At 39.9% G+C, this 22,232-nt stretch overlaps 1 protein-coding gene across 8 annotated transcripts in view; it reads left to right on the top strand.

Moving 5' to 3' along the window:
* Window positions 1-22,232, top strand: part of TTC7A (tetratricopeptide repeat domain 7A) — a 202,105-nt gene that overhangs the window by 20,085 nt on the left and 159,788 nt on the right. For 4 of the 8 annotated variants that reach the window (XM_033512563.1, XM_033512562.1, XM_015620500.3 and 1 more), the window contains exons 4-8: window positions 720-850; window positions 4,374-4,495; window positions 10,739-10,817; window positions 13,795-13,955; window positions 14,382-14,445. In XM_033512563.1, the coding sequence (XP_033368454.1) occupies window positions 720-850; window positions 4,374-4,495; window positions 10,739-10,817; window positions 13,795-13,955; window positions 14,382-14,445 (557 nt within the window). Of the gene's footprint in view, window positions 1-719; window positions 851-4,373; window positions 4,496-10,738; window positions 10,818-11,000; window positions 11,023-11,133; window positions 11,151-13,794; window positions 13,956-14,381; window positions 14,446-22,232 lie in introns of those variants that run through there. The other 4 variants (XM_015620502.3, XM_015620501.2, XM_033512564.1 and 1 more) reach the window with 3 other exon arrangements.

The raw sequence follows: 22,232 nt of genomic DNA, 5'->3' as shown, positions 1-22,232 counted from the left end.
CAAGGGTCTGATAGTAGAAATTTTTACTGTAGGCACCAGTAGCTGTGCATCTTCAATTAACAGACTCTGTGTTTAGATAATTATACAAGAATGAAGTTCATTAGTACAAAACCCAGGGTTTTTTCCTTGCTCTGGAAAGGGAGTGATCCTGTGGTTAAGAGTCTCTTATGCCCTGCCAAGAGCTTGCTGTGTGTCCTTGAGCAATCTGCGTGTGCTCAGATTTTCCAAGAATGGCCTCAGATTTTCCGACTTTCTTTCTGTATCATTTTCCAGTTAGGGATTTTGTTTGTTTGTTTTCTCCCCTAAACACTGCTGTTTATTGAAAACTTCACTTGAAGTAGCAGATGCCTAGAAATGATCTAGTTCAGTGCCAGGCTGGCACTGAATTGAAGCACCCAAGATCTATAGCCGTTGTTGGAAATTCAGGCCTTATTTTCCCTGTTTGCTGATTCCTAACAGAGGGATTGTGTGTCCTGTCTTCATAAAGTATTTGAAAAGCACGGTAGGAGTGTTCACTGGCACTGTGTGTTAGAGCACCATGACAAAGATGCCTTGCATGTATAGGAATTGTATTTTCATGGGAGTAGTGTCCTGAAAGTCATCAAATCGAGAGGGAAAACACATGTGGAAAAGCCTTCCTGTCAGCTGGTAAATTAAAAATAATATGGCCATACTGCTGTTGGTGGGCCTCAGTTAAAGAAGATATTGTCATATTTCAGGTTTGTCATTGGAGCGCTCAACGAACTCAATTGCCTCACATGCTCGACTGTGTGAAAGGGAGGAGGAAGTTGTGGCTTGTTTTGAGAGAGCATGTGTTACTGCCCAAGTGTACTTGCAGGAGCTTGAGAAGGTAAGAAGAAATGTGCTTAGGGTATTTCCTGGTGGTCTGGGTGGAATTTCCAGGGTTTTGACAGCAAAAATAAAAAAAATGGAGAAATGTCAAGTGATTATAGCAAGGAATATGAGAACAAGTTGGAAAGAGTGAGGTGTCTCAGTAAAATAATTAGCAAAAATAGCAGGTTAGCTGGGCTCTACCTTTTTCCTCTGAGAATGAAGTCTGGAAATAAATTTTGCCTGGGGTGAAGTACCAAATACTTCAGAGATGCACAAGCTGCATCTCAGGTTCAGCCCTTACTAAGGCAGAACCATGAACTTTGCATGGCAAGGACTGGTGTGAAGGACCTCAAGACATTTTACATACCTGCTGTGTCAATGATACACAGCAGTGGCTATTGAGATCCCTAATGAGCTGGAAAAAACCTTTTTGGGTCAGCCATAGCAGTTTAATTAACACTATTTGACCTTTTCCAAGTGAACCTTGAGGAATCCAGATCACTAGAACCTAGATCCTCCATCCCTGAAAGTGTTAAAGGCTAGGCTGGGTGGTGCTTGGGGCTGCCTGGTGTAATGGAAGGTGTCTGTGCCCTTGGTAGGGGGGGTTGAAGCTAGATGATCTTTTAAGGTCCCTTCCAAACCAAATTCTGTGATTAGTAGCAAGTAACTGCTTGGCCAGTGGTTGGCATGATGATTACTGGGAGCTCTCCGCTGAGCCATGCAGATAATACATGCCACTGATTTGCTGGGTGTTGGAGTCTGAGATACAGTGTGTGTGCCCTTGTTTTTAGTATTTAGTTCTAGAATTCAAAGAAACACTGAATTTCATATAATATGAAATTCATGAGCATGTTTTCATGGTGATACATAAAAACAAATGTTGAAGTTAGATAGAAAAAGCTAAAAGTGTAAGTGTGTGTAGATTAGAAAGTTTTTTAAATCACTGGGTGAATACGTTGAAGTTTAGAGTTTAAGTAGTTTAGAGAACAGGAGACAAGATGGAGGATTTAAGGTGTTGTCCCTTGTTCCTTCTTCTTTCTTCTTCATGTTCTTCTCCTAGAGGTTTTTGGGTAATAGTAAATGATTGGATAGAAAATGCCGCAGTGTATCACAGAGGTGATGGGTCATTGGGTCATTAAGAAAAATAATATACGTGTCTATTGTTAATTGGGTAAAAATAGGTATAAAGATAAAAGAACTGTGTATTTTGGGGCCATTTTGTGTGTCAGACACGAAGTGAGCCACAAGGCCTTGTTTGTACCATCAGAAGAAAGAAATGTGCCAAATTTCAAAGATTGATCTTGTAACCAGCCTGGAGAGACCTGTTAAGTTTTGTAAGGATCCTTCAATAAACACAAGAAACAAGATACTAACGAGCTTGGGAGTTTTCTTCGAATCATAAAGACTGAGATAAGTGGGACTCCCTATGAGGGAGGATCCCAGGCGAATTCAGCCCAAAGGAGGCTGAAAGACTAGAGAAAAGTTATATCCACAGGGAATTGAGCCCAAAGGAGGCAAGAAGAAATAGAACATTACAGCTGGGTACATGCAAACTTTGCCTAGCTGAGTTTACAGGACATACCACATGCTTCCATGCCCTTCCTATCCCACGCATTATGCTTGACATCAGCAGTACTGCTAGCAATGCAATGTTAACTGTCCTGTAACTGAAAGGCCTTTGACCTTCCGACCAGAGAGTTCTGCTCTTCTCAGTAGAAAAGTTAAATTTCTGCTTCAGGTTTTGTTTTTAATTGCATTGAAACAAGGAAAAATAAGTTTAGTGCATGTATAAAAATTAATTAAGAAAGCCAACTAACAATAGTTCGTAGTTTCATAGAGAGTGACCTGTTCTGTCTCTCTGTAGAAAAAAATGGAACAGTCTTTAAATTTTAACAGTTACTGTCCTTTAATTGTAAAAGGATGAGTTCCTGCCAATGCTGGACACTGCAAATTTTTTTCTGACAGCCTGGGTCTGCGAAGAAGGGAGAGGGTCCAACTGTAATTCATTGGCTTAGAATCATAGAGTCAGTAAGGTTGGAAAAGACCTCTGAGTTTATTGTGGCCGCTGTTAATTCAGCATTACCATGTTTGTCACTAAACCATGTGCCACAGTAGCTGTGATCCCATGAGATGCTTGAATATCACAAGCATCATACAAGGAGTATCGAGGGAGAAGTGAAAGCTGATGAAGACCCTTTGCCCCAAGGGAGAGAAGAAAACCTCTGTTTCCAGAGGTGATCATAGAGACAGATGAAGAGAACCTTTGCCTTTGAATAACTCATCCTTAAAACAATACCCCTTGGGTTCATGGCCCATGAACACACTTCTGAGTGGTGTGAAAATGGGAGGAAAGCATGATGGCAGAGTTTTTTTCCGGGCAGCTGCCAGGCATGGAAATGAAAAGCCACAAGAAAACTGTTTTCCTTTTGGAGAACTCTCCGTGGAATGACAAGAGAAAACTCCTCTCTCTACAGAGACTGATGAAAAGACTATCATGTAGTTAGTACTACTTTAACATCCCAGATTTTGTCTCTACAGTGTCAGTTTGGAAAGGAAAAAAGTTGGGTGGGGGGAGGAAAAGGTTTCTGGAGGTGTTATTATAACCCTAAAGTTCTGTTAATAAACTTCCTTTATTCCATTTAAGTTTTAAGCCTGTTTTGCCCTTCTCCTAATCCGTATCTCACAGCAAGAGTAAGTACTCTGGTGGTTTTTAGCTAGTGCTAAAACCACCAGATTATTTGGTGTGTTGTCTGGGAAACGAAAATTGGCAAATCTAAACTACTACAAAAAGCTTTTTGAACACTCCCAGGGATGGTGATTCCACCACTTTCCTGGACAGCTTGTTGGACCAGTCTCTCAGTGAAGAAATTTTTTCTTATATCACAGTTTGAGGCCGTTTCCTCTTGTCCTGTCACTTGTTACTTGGGAGGAGACCAACCTCCACCTCTCTACAGCCTTCTTTCACATAGTTGTCAGTGGACACAGAGACAAATGCAGGATTGATGACAGACATAGTAGAAGTTCGTAGTCCTTCTCCAGTCCTGGATGAAAAACCCTGCTTAGGAGAGGCAACTTTCAACAATGAAAGTGGCTTGTTACCAGTAAGGAAACAAAACCAATTAAGATCTGATAGGACAAATAGAGGAATGATTAAGATTCTTCATCTGGACTCCTGGTGGCTTTCTAACTCTTAACAAATATTTATGTTCTGTTGAACTATATAAACCTACTCAAACATTGTATTGATATTTCTGTGAATCATGCTGGATCTTTGTAGTTTGAGTGGTATTGTTAGTATGTAGTTTTCTACTTACTTTATTAAAGGTTGGAAGGTAATGGATGGTGTTTCAAAACTCATATTGCGTGCAGAATATCTCATGGAAGTCATTGTATAATTTATTTTAAAATTGATTTTTACAACATTTTTGAATAGCTAATAAATGTAACATTTTACTGTTGAAGATGTCAGTGGCTCATGAGGATTTGGCTAGTTCTGACAGTTATCTATATTGCAAGATATTTCTTTTTTTCCCTCACAGATCTTAAACAACACACATTCAAGGAGTATCAAGGGTAGCAGTGTGACTTACTCTGAGTTTGAACTTTCCTACTTTCTGGAAGCAGCTCTACAGAGTGCCTATGTGACTCAGTTAAAGAAAGGGTAGGTGGACGCAGATGTTAATAAAATTAGATAATATTGCATGTTCTGTCTCAGATGAAGACTAATTTTTTTTCTTGTGTTCTGACTTTTGGCTGCTGGTTCACCTCAAGTCTCCTCAGTGTCCTTCCCTTTATCCTGTTTGCATCTCTCTGTCTTTCTGAAGAGTCTTAAGCATCATTTTTCCAGACCTATGAGTAGGGTGGGGTAGAACAATATTCTTGCCTTGACTCAGCTTTACTCCCTATGTAGACAAGGGGAGTTTGACTATGAAGAGAGTGGAATTTACACTGCTGTGCGCCCTTAAAATTTTCAGCCACAGCGCCTGATTTAGAGTTCAGTAAAGTCTTACAGGTATTTTTTTTTCATTTATTTACTTGTTTGTCTAAGGTCTTAAATATCCCAATCAGTGCCCCAATTCTGTGTGTTTTTACTATGGAGAATGTATGCAGGAACAGTGCTGCTCCAGGGTATTTATTATGCTTCTGAAATACAGCTCCCAGTGAACTTCAGAAGTGCAGAAGGGTTTAATATCCATAAGCTCACAGTGAATTTCATGAGCTTACAGTGAAAAACCTTCTCAAGATCAGTAGAAAAGACACTGTGAATATCCACTTCCAAAGGACATTGATGAGGACATGCTGTTCCCTAAACCAGTCTGTGTCTTGAAAATATAATTAACTCTGGTTATCCAGTGGAGAGATTTTGTCGTGCAGGATAGTGTCTCTTCAGCATGTGTAAACAGTACTTGTCAGAATCTATCCTTTCTTAATCTGCTTCTTGCACCATATTATCTCATTTATTATCAAGGAATCAGATACTGGGTGTCTCACTACAAACTGTCTTCACAGATATTTAACTTCGGCTTTTTTTGCCTTCACCCCCAGTGAAAGACACTTTCTCTCATTTTCTTCACTTCTTTTCCTGCTGAGTAGAATGGAAAAAAAGCAAAAAAAAATAGAGAAGATGGAAAAGAAGAAAGGTAGGGGGAAAAAATGCCAGCAAAAATCAGTTTAAATCCTTCTGTAGAAAAATGATAACGTTTTTTGATTCTGGTGGAGGAGGAGGGTTGCTTCTTGTTTAGGGCTTTTGCGCTACCTTTTTATCCCCCAAGGATGACTTTAAGTGCAACTGCGAAGAGCCACTGTTCTCCATGCATGTAGAGCAAAGCTGTACCTGTGAGCATATCCATGAGATGTGCCTTCAGGTAAGCCTTGTTAACCCACAAAGCTCAGATCTTGTAAAATGTCCCCTTTAGTCAGGCAAGTATGAGTTTATGCATAAAGCAAAGTATGATCTTATAAAGCATAGTCTCAGTATCTGCTTGGTATGTACTTTTCCCAGGTGAGCTGGGGATTAGCCAGCTGTGGCACAGTGTGTGCTTTCCTAACCTTCTGCCCTTCTCATGGCAAACAAAAAGCTCAAGTCTTGACAGTAAGCTCATTAACTATGTAGTATAATAAAATCCCATTTAGAACATAGGAAACTGATGTCCTCCAGGCACCTTTAGAATATCGAACTCATGTTTATTTTATTCAGAACATTGTAAATTCAGTCTTCATCAATTCAAATGGGTTCATTATATCTAGTGGAATACTTTGGCTATTACTGTGGGCCCTGCATGCTCCCTTCCGTATTATTTTAATGATAGCCTTAAAAACAAAAAACAAATCCCAGACAAAAACAAACCACAAAAAACTCTACAGGAAAACAATCTGAAGAAAAATACATGTGTGGATTAAGCCATGGTTTGATTATAAGCTGAATTGTTGCAATAGCAGCAAAAATGTTCTCTGTAGCTGTCTCATGATGAAAGAAAGAGCAATGAAGCTCCTGCAGCCAGAATAGGAGTGGAATCCCACAGGCTCCTTACCTTCTGCAGTCCAAGTGAGAAACATCAACCAGGGTTGGAAGGTCTGCTGGGATAAAAGGAGCCTCGTGGGACATGGCAACTTGTCTACAGCTGATACTAATGTGTAGTTTCTGCCACGAGAGGGCATAAGCAGCATTGGAATATATTAAGTAGAAGGGAGGGATATGGGAAGAAGCTTTTTAGGATGCTTCATGAGTATAATAGATTACTCCACCTGATACTGAAACAGCTCAAAGAAATGCTTTTGTTCCCCTTATTGCTTCCAGCACGTTCAGGTAGGAAATAAGCCTTGGATGATGATTGCTCAAGATAACAGGGGGATGTCCTTCCCCAGTGCTACATGTGTACAAAAGGAATAGGGAGTGCTTTATTCTTGTCTCAACAGGCAGAAGAGCTGAGAGATATGAATGCTGTTGTTATGATTTTGTTCCTTGTGGTAGGATCAGATGTGCTGTTCTCGGAGTGTGGTCAGGGATGCCATTTTCTCATGCAGTGGAAAGAAGACTCCGATATAAGAGAGAGGTTCAGTCTCCCCTTCAGGTCTTGAACTGCCAGCTGTAAGGACCAGCAAGTCTTGCAGCTAAAGAAGTCACAGATGCTTTTAATGAGATGACACATAAAAACATTGTGTCGCTGAAGATGCATTTCCTGCAGTTTGTCATGCTGTAACCCAAGAAAGCTTTATTTTGGTCCTCCAGTGACGAATGTTGATGCTGTGGATACAGAAGATAGGAAGGCAGATGATGCCTCTAGGAGGCAGCCATTTGTCTTCATGTTATCATCTGCACTGGATTTTGGTTGGTTTATTTTGATTTTTTTCTGACGCAGATGTATGAATATTAGACTAATTTTTTACTGCCTTTTCTTGTGTCTGCATGAACACGTTTAAGGGGAGGGGTATGGTTTGCTGAAAACCTGGGTGAGGTGCAAAGATGCAGAAGGAGGTGGGCAGATGCCGTGGTGCTGCTGCTGCATTTTGGGTACTGCTTTACTCTGGAGAGGCAATGATGCAAACAGCTATGCAATTATCTCAAGATGGTCTGTTCTTTATGTCAGCAACTGTTTGTTTTAGCAGTAAATGAGTGGGGATAAAAACATGATCTGCTGGTGATCATGTTGTTGGGGAACTGTCTTTGCAGACCTCTGTGTCCACAGTCCACTCCTTTATTGTCAATATTTTTCCCAACAATTTGCATAGAAAACAGTGTCCTTCTTTGTTTTCTTGTGTCTTAAAATTTTATGTAGTGTTAACCAAACTATATGACATAACTCTGATATGACTGCTTTGATTTATGGACTGGTAATTAATCTATATTAACAGGGTACATGCACAAAACATATTTTTATGCCAGTCTGGACTGACTGGACTCTAAAGTTGTTCTTTGTCACAGTTTGTGCCCATGATTGTCAGTGTTCATCTTTATTAGATTAGATGTAACTGAACCCTAAACTGCTCTTCATCATGTTTTTTTTTTTCAATGGTGCTCTGACCACTCCTGTGCCTAAAACTAAAACCAAGGCAGTTTAATGATCATGTCCTTTTCCCTTCCTGTTTTTCCTCATTTCTTTTTCTGTCCTCTTAGCAATAGGGGGCCTATGGACTCTTACAACTTATTAATTTCCATGATCTAATGTTCACTTATGATGCCATGGGTTAAGGCAGCATTACCTGGGATTTCCAGGTAGTCCTCTATCCAAGTCCTGCAGAGGTTCAAGATTGTTCAGTTTCTAATCTAAGGAAGATCTTTATGTCTGTGTCCTCATCCAGTCACCTATATAGCATATATTTCTGTTCCAAATACATACTTTTCTTTTTGTTAACTTCTTAAGGTCCTAATTTAATAAAACCCCTTCAAGTGCACATTTAGTATATAAAGAGCATATATTAATGGAACAGTGAGTTCCTTATTGTTATGAGCAGAGCAGTTCATATGCTCAAAATGAAATGTGCTTGGATGGTCTCCTGGCTCGGAACAGTAGACTGGAAAGACAAATTCCTGTGTTTGCAGAATGCTGGCAGGTGTGCCCTGTCTCCTGTCACGGCTCAGTAATATTTGATAAAGTTCAGAATAAAAAAGCTGCCAAACCACATCATCAGGCTTGTAAAACTGGTATTGTTGAGAGCTCAGGGGATGGAGTGGGTGCTCTTTGATAGATCCTGACCACACAAGCACCTGTCTGGGAGGTAGTGAGTGCTGGGTGCTCCTCCTGTGCTGCCCATTTTGCACTCCTACCATCTGTTAAAGGTGTTCCTAAGTATTTGTCGTGTGCTGCATGGTTCCAGCCCTGACTACTGACAGATGGGCAGCAATTTGCCATTTATTCTTTCATTCACTTCAGTGTGTCTGTTCCTTGTATTTCTTCTCCCCTTCCCCGCACCCCAGAGCAAGGTGTTTCTGCCAGGAGGCTTAACTTCTTTTATGGCCTTGTCTAAAATGTTGAACTGTAATGGTGCTTTAGTTTTCTAGGAACAAAACTGTCTCCTTTTATCACATGCTGTAGGTTTTTCTTCTTGTAAGTAAGTGCCAAATGTTGCAAGTGATCATTAGTCTTTTTTCTGATGTTGGTTAATGCAATTCATTGGCACTTTATTAAGACAAATATCATTATGTTAACAAGAAACCTAAATAAATGCATTTTTGAAAATGCTGTAGAACTGTTATACTCCATAACTGTTCTGTCGAGCCTCCTAAGGAGCCCATGGAAGAACAGCAAATGCTGGTAGTTTTCAGTAATCAAGAAGAGCAGTTGGGCAGCTGAATTTTGTTTTGATGGGGGAATTTATTTTTTCTATCTGATAGTAAATACCACGTAAACAGTTCTGTTGGATTTGGTCACTTCTTGTGTGTAAGGTCCAGAACTGCATCTTTGTGGGTATATTCTATTCTAGACCAACTAAAAAGTACCTGGTGTCTTGGTCCTGTCATTGGAGTGTTTGCTGAAGTATTTAAGTCCAACTAAAAAAACCTTTTTTAGCTTTTTTTCTTGATAAAATCAAAGCACATTTTTTACTTGGGAGAAAGTGGAAAGAAAAAAGATAACATCTGACTTTTCTCTACAAGTCTTCAGTTTAATTGATCTTGTCCTTACTTTCTTGCACTTCTGTACATTGCCCATGATTAGACAGTCTGCAGATTACCTCACAGTTTGAAACTGAGATGGATATTGCTTGTAAGTAAGGCCATATGCATTTGCATTCTGTGACATGGTGACTACAAGCTTTAGGGTGGCATTTTATGTAGCCAATATTCATGGTAAACATGATTACATTTTTATCTTTGCACCCCCAAAATAATCACCTTTTTTTTATTGTCATCAAATGTTTGCTGTTGATTCTGGAGTGCAAGGAGGTTAGCAGTGCATGAAAGCAGGTACTAGTGCGGTCTGTACTGCTTACCTTCAAAATTTAATCAGTTTGACAGAAAAGGTTTATATGGCTTTGTTTTTTTAAATGAAATTTTGTTTTCATCTGCACAGAAAATTTTCCTGGATAAGCTGAAGTGACAGTTAATGTACCAGTATAATTGCTTATTTTGTTGTCTTGTACATTACTCTTTTGATAGCTTGTATTTCTTTGGGTATCTTTGACCCTGCAATGAATGTGTATTGAATCATTTTGCAATTACTGTTCTGGTGGGTCATGTCCTCAGCTTTGAACAGCTGATAAGCTACCAGTGTGTTAACTGATATGTCCAGTGTTTAATCTTTCCTCTCTGCATCTCTCTGACTGCACAGCACAACTAAGATAGCATTTGGCAACTAGTCTGCTTTTAATTGCTTATGGTGTATGCAGACTAATGTGATTTTTTTTAATTTTTATTTTTTTTAGTCTTACCCTCTTATTGCAGGTTAAGCTGTGCTTGCAGACAGTTACTTAAACTTAGCTGTCTGATAATAAACTGTTTAAACCACTGCTGTAATTTCGTCATGTTCCTGGAGCATCAGACACAAGCGTTTAAGCACCACCTAAAAGAAATTGTCATTTAAAAGCATCATGTAAGCTCAGTATAATTCAAACAAGTACAATCTGTGTGTATGAAGAGGAGATGTGAATGCTTTTAAGGAGCAGCATCTACTTAACATGAGCAATGAAAGGCTTCCAAATGTCCCCTATGTTCATCAAATGGGAATGTGATCTTTTCTTAGGAAGCCATCTGGAGTAGACAGTGGTATAGTTGCTGACTTTCTCTGGTCCGTTGTCCTGTCTATGCCTCAGAGTGACTTGTCTTGCTACTGCACACTCAGTGATTCTTTCATGGGTTGTTTGAACTTCAGGTGTGTTGCTGAACTTTGGGACATCATAAAAATATTCTGTCTTCATTGTGCTGATTTGGGGGGGGGTTAATTATTATTTTTTTCTGTCTTCCCCATAGAAATATTGTGAAAGGAATGAGGCGTCTGCGAGAAATACTACGGACTGTAGAAACAAAAGCTACTCAGACCTTCAAAATGGTAAGGGAATAGGAGGTGGGAGGGTGGGACAGTCTGGTATGCAGGAATTCTCTTGATTGACCAGTGCTGTAGCACAAAAGTGTATTTGTCCTCGATTGTTGATTGCTGGCTTTTTCTTTCTTTCCTTTTTTTTCCCTTTTAGAAGTGATCCCCTTAATTCAAAGACCTGCCCAACTGAAACCTCCAAGCTTTCAGACCTGGGCATGTAGGTTACTTTTGTTGGGTTTGTGTTTTGTTTTTTGTTTGTTTGATTGTTTTGTTTTCTTGATTACAGTGCATAGTCTAGCCCTGGTAGAAACAGAGATGTTCTTGGTTTGACAGTGCTGTCCTCAGGTGACGCTGTCTTGTTTTCTTTCTCAATTTCATTGTGCATGCACACCTTTCTGCATTTGCATGTAGAAGCATTAAGTACTTCTGTCTCTTGCAACAAGCAGTGCTTTTTTAGACTGACATCTTTCAGTGTTCCTTCTGTGAAACTCTCTTCAATGCAGTACAGAGTGATTTTAATTGTTTTAATTTTTTTTTTTTGGTGTTGGCATTTTACATCTTTGCATTCTTTTATCCTGAATGTCTCAGGCAAAGAAATATTTATGTGCCTGTTTAACTTCTTAGACCTTTAACTGGTTCTTCTCTGTCTCCCCTTGGAGAGATCTTGTCCTGAAGTTACTCAGGAGGTGACAAGGTCAGCAGCTTGCAGAATAACAGTCTTGGGAATGAAAGCTTTGCAGCCAGTCCTAAAAGCATTGACACTCTTACAGCTAAGCTTGTACTTGATTCTACTTTGTCTCTTGTGTCATTCCAGAGAAGTTGGACAGGAGAGGTGGGAATGGGCTTGCGTAGTGTTTTTGATGATACAGATGCATGTGGAAGCTTGTGCAGCAGGTTAGAAGAGGTGACTTAAATAATTGTCCGCTCAAATGTCTGCATCCTTTTCCAAGCTGAGATCAGGGTTCAGCAGTATTTTTGTACTCACCTGTTTTATCATTTTGCTGAAATGAGTCTAACCATCTGCTGCTCCTAGACTGTGACAGAATGTGGCTCAATTTCTCCTGTCCCTGTGCAACTGGGGGCAGCTGTACAAAACCCCTGGGGGATTTATCCCTTAGGGGAACTCTCAAGATGTTCACTCAATAGCTTTTCCTGGGATTTAGAAGTTGCATTTTCATTTTATTACTTATTTTTAAAGAGCTGTCAAGAAGGCAACGGGAGGAATGTGCATAATTAAACAAGTTTTTCAAGCATGAAAGTAAAACACATGATTTTTTTTTTTCCCCTGATTTGTGGGATGACGGTGTTCTTCAAGCATAATGATCCTTTTTTTTAGCCAAAGGCAGTAATAACATAAATCAGAGTTTTGGCCTGTTCTGGTTTGTTTGGTCTTATTCAAAACAAGACTGAAGCTAGTTTACACAGCTACTGTACTGTGTGTTAAAATTAAAAACACTAGAAGTATTTGTTGCTTGCCTTCTGAATAGCTTACCACAAACTGTACTCCTACTTCTGTGTGAACCAGTAAAGATCTTTGTGTTGCTGGCAAATTATTTTCCCTCTCCTCTAAGACTGTAGGAAAAAAATATAGGAGAGTTGACTCCTCAGGGTAAAACTGACTAAATAATTACACATTGAGATGATAAAATGATACTGGCTAATGTTGCAGGGCCTTAGGCCATTTTGCTCATAGTTACTTGCTATAAAAAGCACAGAAAAGCTTAGTTAGAAACAGATGGCTTTCTGTAACTTGTCAGTAGCAGGGCATGGAAGGTCTTGGGGTCCAGATCACTGCCATCTATGAAGCCTCCCTTTATAATGTTTAAGAGGTGGTGCATGCTACTGTGGTTGCATTTTAAACTAATTCAGTGTATTAATGTGTGGTGAGGTGGATGAAAATCAAGAGCTTGCATCAAAACAAGTTATTTTTCTGAAACTGATAATCGGAACTTTAACTTCAGTGTGCGTTATTTGATCCCGTAGATGTTGAGGTATGACATCTATAACATACTTGTCCTGGTATTTAAAAGAAAGTTACTCTTGGTATGCTCATAACACATCTCAAAGTGTAATTTTCATATAAAATACATATCCAGTAGTCAGAGAAGTTGCAAAATACTATTTGCAAGTATTAGGACAGAAGGGCTGAAGTTTCAGCCTGCCCTCTGTTTTGTGTAGTATTTACTTTACATCATAGAGTGGTGTGCTGCTTAGAATTCAGAGAAAACACCACCCATTTTGTCGTCTCCGAGCTTGTTCGCAGGCTCATCTATTTACAGTGCAAGAAATTAGATATTTGATGGGTATCAGACAAGGGTAAATGCCAAAGGTAGTTTTGCTAAGTGAAATTAACTTGCCTTCTTTTGGGCCCAGCTTGCCAGCTGTGCATATGAAGTAGAAAGCAACTATTTAAGGATCTTCGGCTGCTTGATGGTAAAAAAAGTACATGTGATGTTGCTGTCTCACTATAAAGTTCCTAAGCATCTCCTCTCCTGCAACAGGAAGAGAGAAGCAGTACCAAGATGAAACTGTAAGAGTCTACAAGAGAGGGTGATACAAGCAGATAAAAGGTTGATCTTTTAAACCTGACACAAAAGCCGCCTCTGGTCCTGAGACTTGCATACAAAATTCTGAGGCTGAGAACACAATGTAGTGTCATCATACTCCTATATAGTAACTATTGTGAGATTGTCTCAGCAGCCCATGTGGCAGTCAGTTGTTCTTGTTCACCAAAGCATCCCTTGCTGTCAGGCCTTTTTGATACTTTTTTTCTAGAGCATTGCAACAAGGCCATGTAAATGCAGAAGTTTAGTCTTTTCTTAGGAGGGAAGAAACTCACACTTTTGTAGACCTTTGCAGCTGATTTTGCTACTCTGTCATTCTGAAAAGTGATACTGTCATACATCTCCTTCCCAAGGTGGAACATGGTGAATCTTTTGTGTTGGAGAAGACTTCACTGATATATGTCTTTTTCTGTACTGATCTCTAGACTGCAGCCAAACAGTTAGCCCAGGTACTTCTCCATTCCCTCAGTGAAGACTGTTACTGGAGCCCTTTATCTGATCCGCTTCCTGAGTTCATGAACAAGGAATATCAGTCTTATGTTAGCAATCTTCTTTGTCGGAGACCTGAGGTGTACTCAGAAGAGAAGTAAGTGTTCATATTTATTTCAGTTTATTGGAAGGAGGAAGGAATGTATTTAAACAGTCTTTAAATAAACAGTACTGCTGATTATGTCACTGATTCATGTAGTAGTTTTGTGCCTTGTTTTTCAACAAAAAAGTGCTGGAAAAATAAAACACTAAACTTTGAGTGATTTCCCCCCCCCCCAGGAAGAAGCAAGTCCAACCAAAGGGCTGTCTTTGCTTTGAAACTGAAATAATCTATTTAGGGTTCAGTATATCTCATCTAAGATATATTGCAGAGCTTTTAATTGTGTGGACCTGCAAAGAAAGTATTGCCTAGCAAATGAATCATGCATGAAATGTTTCAAGTTACCGCATCTCTTGTGAAATGAGAAAGAGGCTGACAGGATAACTCTTGACCTTCCTCAGAAACATGTATTCTGTCTTTCAGTGTGTACTGCCCTCAAGACAACGTAGAAGAGGCTCTTCTCCTCCTCTTAATCAGTGAATCCATGGTAAGCCAAAAATGAGTTTGTAGTATTAATAGTGCAAAGGGATATATAGCATTTCCATGTCTCCTGGTGGGTTTTGTTTACAAAAACTTCCCTAGATAAGCAGAAGCAAGAGTTCAGATGCTGGGTGGAAAATGCTATCTATTGTTTTATTAGTGACACTACTTTTATTAAGTGGAATGTCAGTGAAGAGTTTTGGGAATTGTCAAGAGAGAAATTGGCTGCATTCACCATAGCTGTATGCAGGTTCTGATGTCCAGATACATTGTCTGTAGACAGATGTTTCCATTCAAAACATTTGTGTTGATTTATGGATCAAGAATGAGAGGAAGAGAGCCTTGCCTAAAACCAGGCATGACAGTGGTACCTGCTGTTTGGAATTGCAGGATGCAGTACTCTGCTTTCATGCCTTAGTTTGCAGTCTGGAGGGATCTTGGACAGTTTCTGGTGCAGTATTAGAGGGAATCTTGTGACATGCAGATACATTCATTATAAGCTACAGTGAAATAATTAGATTTCTTCTATTGTAACAATGGTGGCTTTAAAAAATCCATTTAAGAGGCAGGCAGAAAATTGGAGTAAAAAATAACTGCATGGTAACTTTTGGTAATTTTCATGTTCTGAGAAGATGCAAGTGTACAGAAAATGTGTAAGAAATGTTTTTTGAAAATGTGTAAGTTATGTGTATTTTGCTTTAAATACAGGGTGGTCACTTGTACCTCAAAGTGAGATTCAAAACCTTGGAACATCAACAACCTTCTTAGAAACTTTTTAATAACTTTCAGACAAAGTGGAAAGAGATACTCTGGAAAACTTGGGTTTTGGTTCCTTAACATTTTCCTGTCTGGTTCTTCTGCTTCAAGTTCTTTCCCACAAACTTCTTCAGAACAGGGCAATTTAATATTGTCTCCTTTTAAAATTCAGGGAAAAATTGAAGAGGTGGAACCACCCCAAAATATTAAATTGGCTTCAAAATCATGTAGATCTGAGTATTGCTATGTGTTTTTCAGTGCTATCTAGATTAAACCTCTGCAGCACATCTACTTTGTGTTTTCAAGGGCTGTTTTTGAGTCAGAAGGGCCTTTCATAATTAGAAGTGGAGTCTGCAGGAGTGAGGGCTTGTAGGATATCATGTGCACTTGTATTAAAAGTACTCATGTCAGTGGGACTTGTCGGGGCTGATCCAAGCAGGAGGAGGATCAGGGTCTGGAGCAGTGACTGAACTGGCTTCTCCAGTCTTTCTGGACTTGCAGTTAGAGAGGCCATGTGGGACCTGAAACTCCACAGTCTTGTTCTGCTGAGGAGGTGAAAGTTATCTCTATCTAATAGCATATAAAATGGTGAACTAACTGGTCCTGTAGCTAAGTTATGGATGAAGTAGTGTGAAAATGCTATTGATAGAAACGGGACTGCTGTGCTGGGTTCCAGATTAAATGTGTTTAAATGCTGCTTCTGATATATAGGAATTTCCTGGAGGAAGATGCAAGGCACTTTCATCTGCTACATATAAAACAAACAAAAGAAGATCCTGTAGCAGAGTACTGTAGGAGCCATGTAACTGTATTTCTGATCTTAGGGAAATGGAACATCTGAGCCTTCATCTTGCATCAGCCTTGTCACGAGTTTGTTCTAACTAAAATTCAGGACAAATGTATAGAAATACACCTAGGAACCACATGAATGTTCTAACTAAGTGAAGGAACAGAGGGAGTAATCTAACTCTTACATATGTTTGTAATCCATAAGTACTTTCCTGTACATTTTTATTATGGTACTTAGAAGGGGAAATTTTGTTTAAGTTATGATATGTTTTCCATAACAGTATTGCTGTAGGCTAGTGAGTTTTCTCGTGTACAGGTTTGGTTTTTGTTTGAAGTTTTGTTTTTTGGCTTTGTGTAATTTTTTTTCCCTATAAAAAAATTTATAAAAGCTCATGAAATGAGTTAACAGGAAGCAGGTTTCCAATTGAGGTCTCTCCCTAATGATACAATGTTAACAACTGAATGAAACATACTTTCCTTCCTGGAGAGAATGTCAATGGCAAGTAATAATGATATGTTTCTGCAGGCCAGTAAGCAACATAGTTGGTGTTCCTGGATTTTGACTGGATTAGCTGTTCTTCCAGTATTTACAATTGTGAACCCTTAAAATGAAACAGAAGTATGCAATTACATTGGCTTCTCTGACACTTTGGTCTGTCAGAGCAAAGCTGACCAGAAAGGTACTTCTCTCTGATTTTTAAAGAGACAAAGAGCAGTCACGCCATTGTAACTCTCTTGTAGGACTGTAAAGCCGAACAGCTTCTTCACAAGGTTTCCCTTGCCTTAAAAGGGAGCTAGTTTGCAGATTCTGGTGGGATGAAATAAGAATATATTCAAAAGGGGCAGTTAGTGGTTCATTCAGTATTTCACTCTCCCTTTGAGCCTAAGTATGTAAAAGGTTTTCAAATGGCCAAATAACATGGTACCCTCTTTCATGGCTCTGAAGATGCTTCTGTGGATGTCTTAACACTTACAGTGAAAGCTTGTAGCCTGCTTTGCTCTGGCATTCTCACGAATTGCCTCCTGTGTTCTCTGTCCGGTTAAAAAGGGAAAGCTATTTTCATAAGCTGAGGTATCTCGGTAAACAATGAAAAGAATCCTCATTGTTGAGCTTGGCAAATGTTCCTTCTCTGTCCCAGCTGTGTTTAGTCACAGCCTTTGTTCTCATGAAGGAGTCTAGTGAAACAAATCAGGCAGCCTGAAGATTGCCACAGTCAAGCCTGTCTCTATGAGCGTTTGTGGCCTCCTGGCTACTCTATCATTCCTTCTGTGTAGCCTAAGTTATAGTATGGATGGGCTGTGTTTCTGAGAGGACAAAAATGCTCTCCTTCAGATCAAGACGGCCAGCTGGTGACAGCTTGTACAAGCTCAGGCTGTGGCAGAATAATATGTTCCTATCACATGTTGGAGAAACATGGTCTTGCCTGTTTTTAAGCCACTAGTCCTCTCTCTTACTGCATTTAACCCATCTAAACCAGTGACACTGTGAGGAGAACTGAGGACATATTGTGATTTGTCGCAGTGTGGTTTTTCTGCTTCACCTACCAATGGGAACAGGACTGGTTCTGCCATCAGGGACTTTGGTGCTTTGACCTGTAGGGTGTAGGCAGAGGAGGTTTGGCATGACTAACCCTTGGCTGCAGTTTTGTTTACTTTAATAGCTATTCTTAAGAGTATTCAGAGTTGACTGCACTGCCCTTAAAGTTAGCCAGAAGCTTTTCAAAGCCAGGAATGGAACATTTAGTATTATTTTTTGTGCTTACTTCTGAGGTTAAAACAAAAAAAAGACAAAGTTATTTGCTTGCATTTAGAAACCTTCCCTTCTTGAATCTGAGGTCCGACATACAGTCTGAAATGCCTTTATTCTGTGCTGGCAATGCTGGCTCTTTACAGTTGGGGATTTTGGCTGATGTGGTTCACTAAACATGCCAAGTAACATGGTTTATTTTTTTAGGCTCTGTATTCACTCATACTGGAAATGAAGCTCCTTGTATGCAAAACTAAAAAATTCTGTGCCTGTGTAACAAAGATTAGAAATGTCATCCCCATCTTATCTCTGATTTGAATCCCTAAAGGCAGTTTGACCTTGGAGGGCCTGAGAGCATGGAACAGATGGTGAAGGGGAAGGAAGATACTGGGACTTGTCCTGTTCTTTTTACTGGTGAGAGCAAACTCATGGCTGTGAGCATGCCTTTACCAGAATAACGTTAAATCCATGTATTTTTAAACTCAGAAATAAAAAAAACTTGTTAGCCCTTCAGTTCCTAGTTTTATAAAATAATGCTGTCCAACAAATGGGTTGGTGAAGAGGAATCTCTTGTTGCTTTTATAGGTCAGTTTCTCCTTTTTTCCCTTTTTTTTTTTTTTAATGGCACCAAGCCCATGATGATGCAACAGCTGGATGACCATTGTGACTGTTTGCTGAGGGCCATTGGACTATGGCAGCTGAAAGAGACAACTGAGGACAGGGTTGCTTGCTCTGCTGGTTCCTGCCAAATCACAGTTGTGCACTTACAGTAGCAAATATGGCTGTCTCTTACTGGTTTGCAAGACACTGCTGTGTGTTTGGGACCTGCAAAGATGGTCTGCAGGATGCTTCTAGTGGGAAGTACACTACCTCTACTTATTACGTCTTGAGTAAATGGTTCTAATGTGAATTTCTGGAGAACAGAGTATGAGAGATTTTTTTCTTCTGCTTTGCAGTAATAAGGTCTTGTTTCCAAACTTGCAAGGAAGATAGAAATTCTTGGAAGATTGCTTTCTTAATCCAGATAACTGTTAGCAAATGGATGACTTTGTTACCCAAGATAATATCCATAAACAAACTCGATTGCCTTCTGCTTCTCTGTCTTCCTTTTGTGTGGGGTTTTTTGGCTGTTTTGGATGGGTGTGTATGTTGGTCTTGCTTTCAGTGGTGTTTCCAGAATTAGTTCTGCTACAGTACAAGGTTTTAGAATGCACCTGAAACATGTAAGATATATCTATGTGGTCATATTTTGTTGCCGCTGGATACGAATAGATCACACGGACACAACTCGAGGTGTGGTGAAAAGAAGAGAGAGTTTATTTTTCCTCCTAGGATTTATAGGCTTCTGACCACAGCCAGGGATTGGATGGTCAGGCTAACACTTTCCCACTGCACTGGCCATGAGAGATGCCCATCACAAGACGTGTAACAGAAAGAATGTACACATATCTATGTTTACAGTTACTGTCCTGGAAAAGTCTTTAGAAAACTATGTCAGCAAGCTCAGAAGCTGAGTTTTCAGGGTGACAATATTTAATAGGCAATTATAATGGGCCGTTTTGATGAATTGACATCTGAATTGGGCGCCAGTAACCAGAGATGAGACAGATGCCATATGGTTCACAGGGGGATAAGTTTTCATTTGCTGTGCTTCTGGTCTGAAGTGGAATGAGTTGTAGTATCTCCCTGAGAGGAGTCTTGTGAGTTTCTGGGGCATGGTTTGTCCTCTTTGTTCTACCCACATGCCATTTTCATAGCAGCTGTGCAGTAAACCCTGAATATTTTCTTTGCATATGTTAGTGAGGGAAACCTTCAGGTGCTGTGTAGAGACGATCAGTAATTTAGGCAAAAAGTCTGTAGCTTCTGCATTGAATAGGTTCTTGCTGTTGTGGAGAATTAACTTATTTTGTTGGCAGTACAGGCAAAACAGCCAGAAGGGAGAACCAAAGGATATGGGCTAAATGTTTCCCAGCTCTTAACAGAAGAGGCATCAATTGCATGATTTCAAAGGCCTGTTGTCAATCTTACAGACACAGAATTTGTTTTTCTCTTAATGGTAGTATTCAGTCACACCAATTACATTATTACAGTACACTGTGTAAAACATGCTGCTATTCTGTATAGATGGGTTGCAGTGGATGTGACAATTACGTCTGTTATGAAAAGACACAAGTTGAACTTTCAAATGCCCATGAATTAGGGGGCAGGCAGCAGGCACTCATTAAAGATTTTAATTGCTTTCCTTTTCTTTAGAAAAAAGCAGGGGAAACCACATTTCAAAGTGAGCGATTAAAGGATACTTCATAGATAATTGCTGTGAGAAGGGACTGCTACATGGAATATACTCTATTGTAATTCATATGATTAACGTTTTATTAAGAAGCACATCTTTGTACTGTGGTAAAATGCAACTTTCTGTAGAATGCTCATAACTGCTGAAAGCTGTTTGGATTTGCTGTGGCTGTTTTCCTTCCTTCCTGAAATAAGCCATAAATAAGCATCATTGATGCACAGCAAATCCTCTGTGGATGGGGGCTTATCTAGTTTGCAGGTAAGTGTACTGTGTGTGTGGATGGGAAGGCCCAAGCTGTCTGTAGCTCAGCAGAGCTGTTCCCTGCTGGCAGAGCCAGCATGGGTCTGAAAGTCCCCTCTGGTGATGTTGCTGAGTTTGGAGCCAGACTGAAAAGCCCTCCTGACCCCCAGGTTCTATGCCCTGTCAGGTTCAGAGGCACCACAGTGGCTGTATGCTGGGTTAGCTCAGGGCTACCATCCTGGGCTGGAGCCTCTTGGCTGTGTGTGGCCTGCAGACAGGCTGTGTCACCGGACTGTGGAAAGGGGGGCTGAAGATGCTCAATGTCTTAGGTCTGGGCTGACTACAAAATGTATCCAGTTTCCCCAGACAGGATTGGTGTTATGTCTGAGCCACCAACATGCACAGCTAGTTGTACCTAATGCATCCCAAAATATGCAAGTGTGACACATCTCTGGGTTGCTTGTTTACCTTGAAATACTTCAGGAAAAGGGGCATTGATTGTGTATTTTTCCCTTTATAATGCAAGTTACGCTAATTCCCTGTGGTGGAACTTGTGTTGGTACCACTGGTGACCTTCTCTATCCCACAAAACAGTCTTGAACAGAGCTTCTCGTGGTGTGACTTACCATCTCTCTCCATGCTGCTTGTGTGCTGTGAGGCATGTCTGTGTGACCATGGGAAAAGGTTAAAGGGAATAGTCATGGTGGGGGTGTTGAAAATTTATTTCTAGCTGTGTTTTACTGCTGTTAATTGTGGAGGGGGAGGAAATAATGCAGTAGGATAAATTGAGGATGCTGCTTATGTTATAAATACACTGAGACCGGTGTTGTACAGATAACCATTTTTCCAGTTGTGTTCAGGAAAATGAGTGGTCTTAAACAACAGAAACACAGGTATTGAAAAAAATGTTGGTGTTAATAGCTTAGAATTTTTGCATTCTCAAATGCAAAATGAAGTGTCTCTCTGTACATTTCACTAGGTAAAATTCCCCATCTCACAGAATGGGTGTTGCCGCTGAAGATGAATAGATCACATGGACACAGGTCGAGGTGTGGTGAAAAGAAGAGAGAGGGTTTATTTTTCCTCCCAGGATTTATAGGCTTCTGACCACAGCCAGGGATTGGATGGTCAGGATAACACTTTCTCACTGCACTGGCCATGAGAGATGCCCATCACAAGACGTGTAACAGAAAGAATGTACACATATCTATGTTTACAGTTACTGTCCTGGGAAAGTCTTTAGAAAACCATGTCAGCAAGCTCAGAAGCTGAGTTTTCAGGGTGACATCTCACCCTTTTTGGTTCAACAAAAAGAAAAGAAAAAAGAAAAATGAACAAAGAAGCTGGCAACATTATAAACAATCAAAAGGATAAATAATAGGAAAATACAATACTCCATACAATCAGAAGAATGATATCTCACCCTTTCGTTATTGCAAAAAAAAACAAAAACAAAAGAACAAAATAAAAAAAAATAAATGAAACAAATGTCCAACATCAACACCTGCTTGTGGATGGCTCTCAATTTGGTCACGGAGGCAGAATCCATGGCCAGATTGAAAGGTGCCTGGGAAAACCTATGAAATGCTATGAACAGCAGTCTGTAATTCTATCAATTGGGCTGATCCAGCCTCATGACTCTCCAAAAAAAAACTTAAAAACAAAACAGCAACATCAATGGAAAGATTAATATAATAAACTTGATGAGCAGAAACTGTTCGCAGAACCTCCTCCAGCACCTGCTGTGCCTCTGGGGTCAGTGTCAGAGGTGACTTTAAAATCAGAGTCTCCCTTTTAATAGACCAAACAAGGGAGACAGTTGTGTCGTGGTCAGTCCCATAAAGGGACACAACCATGTGAAAGTCCATTACTATCTGGACATCATTCATGCAGTGTCTGCACTGAATGCAAAAAAAATAATTGCACCTCCAGATGCGGGACTGTTTGTCCCAAAAATCATTTTGACCCT

The sequence above is a fragment of the Parus major genome, chromosome 3 (assembly GCF_001522545.3).
Source record: "Parus major isolate Abel chromosome 3, Parus_major1.1, whole genome shotgun sequence".
In the NCBI taxonomy this organism is placed as follows: domain Eukaryota; kingdom Metazoa; phylum Chordata; class Aves; order Passeriformes; family Paridae; genus Parus; species Parus major.
Note: the sequence above shows the minus strand (reverse complement) of the source record. Positions and strands in the feature narration are given on the sequence as shown.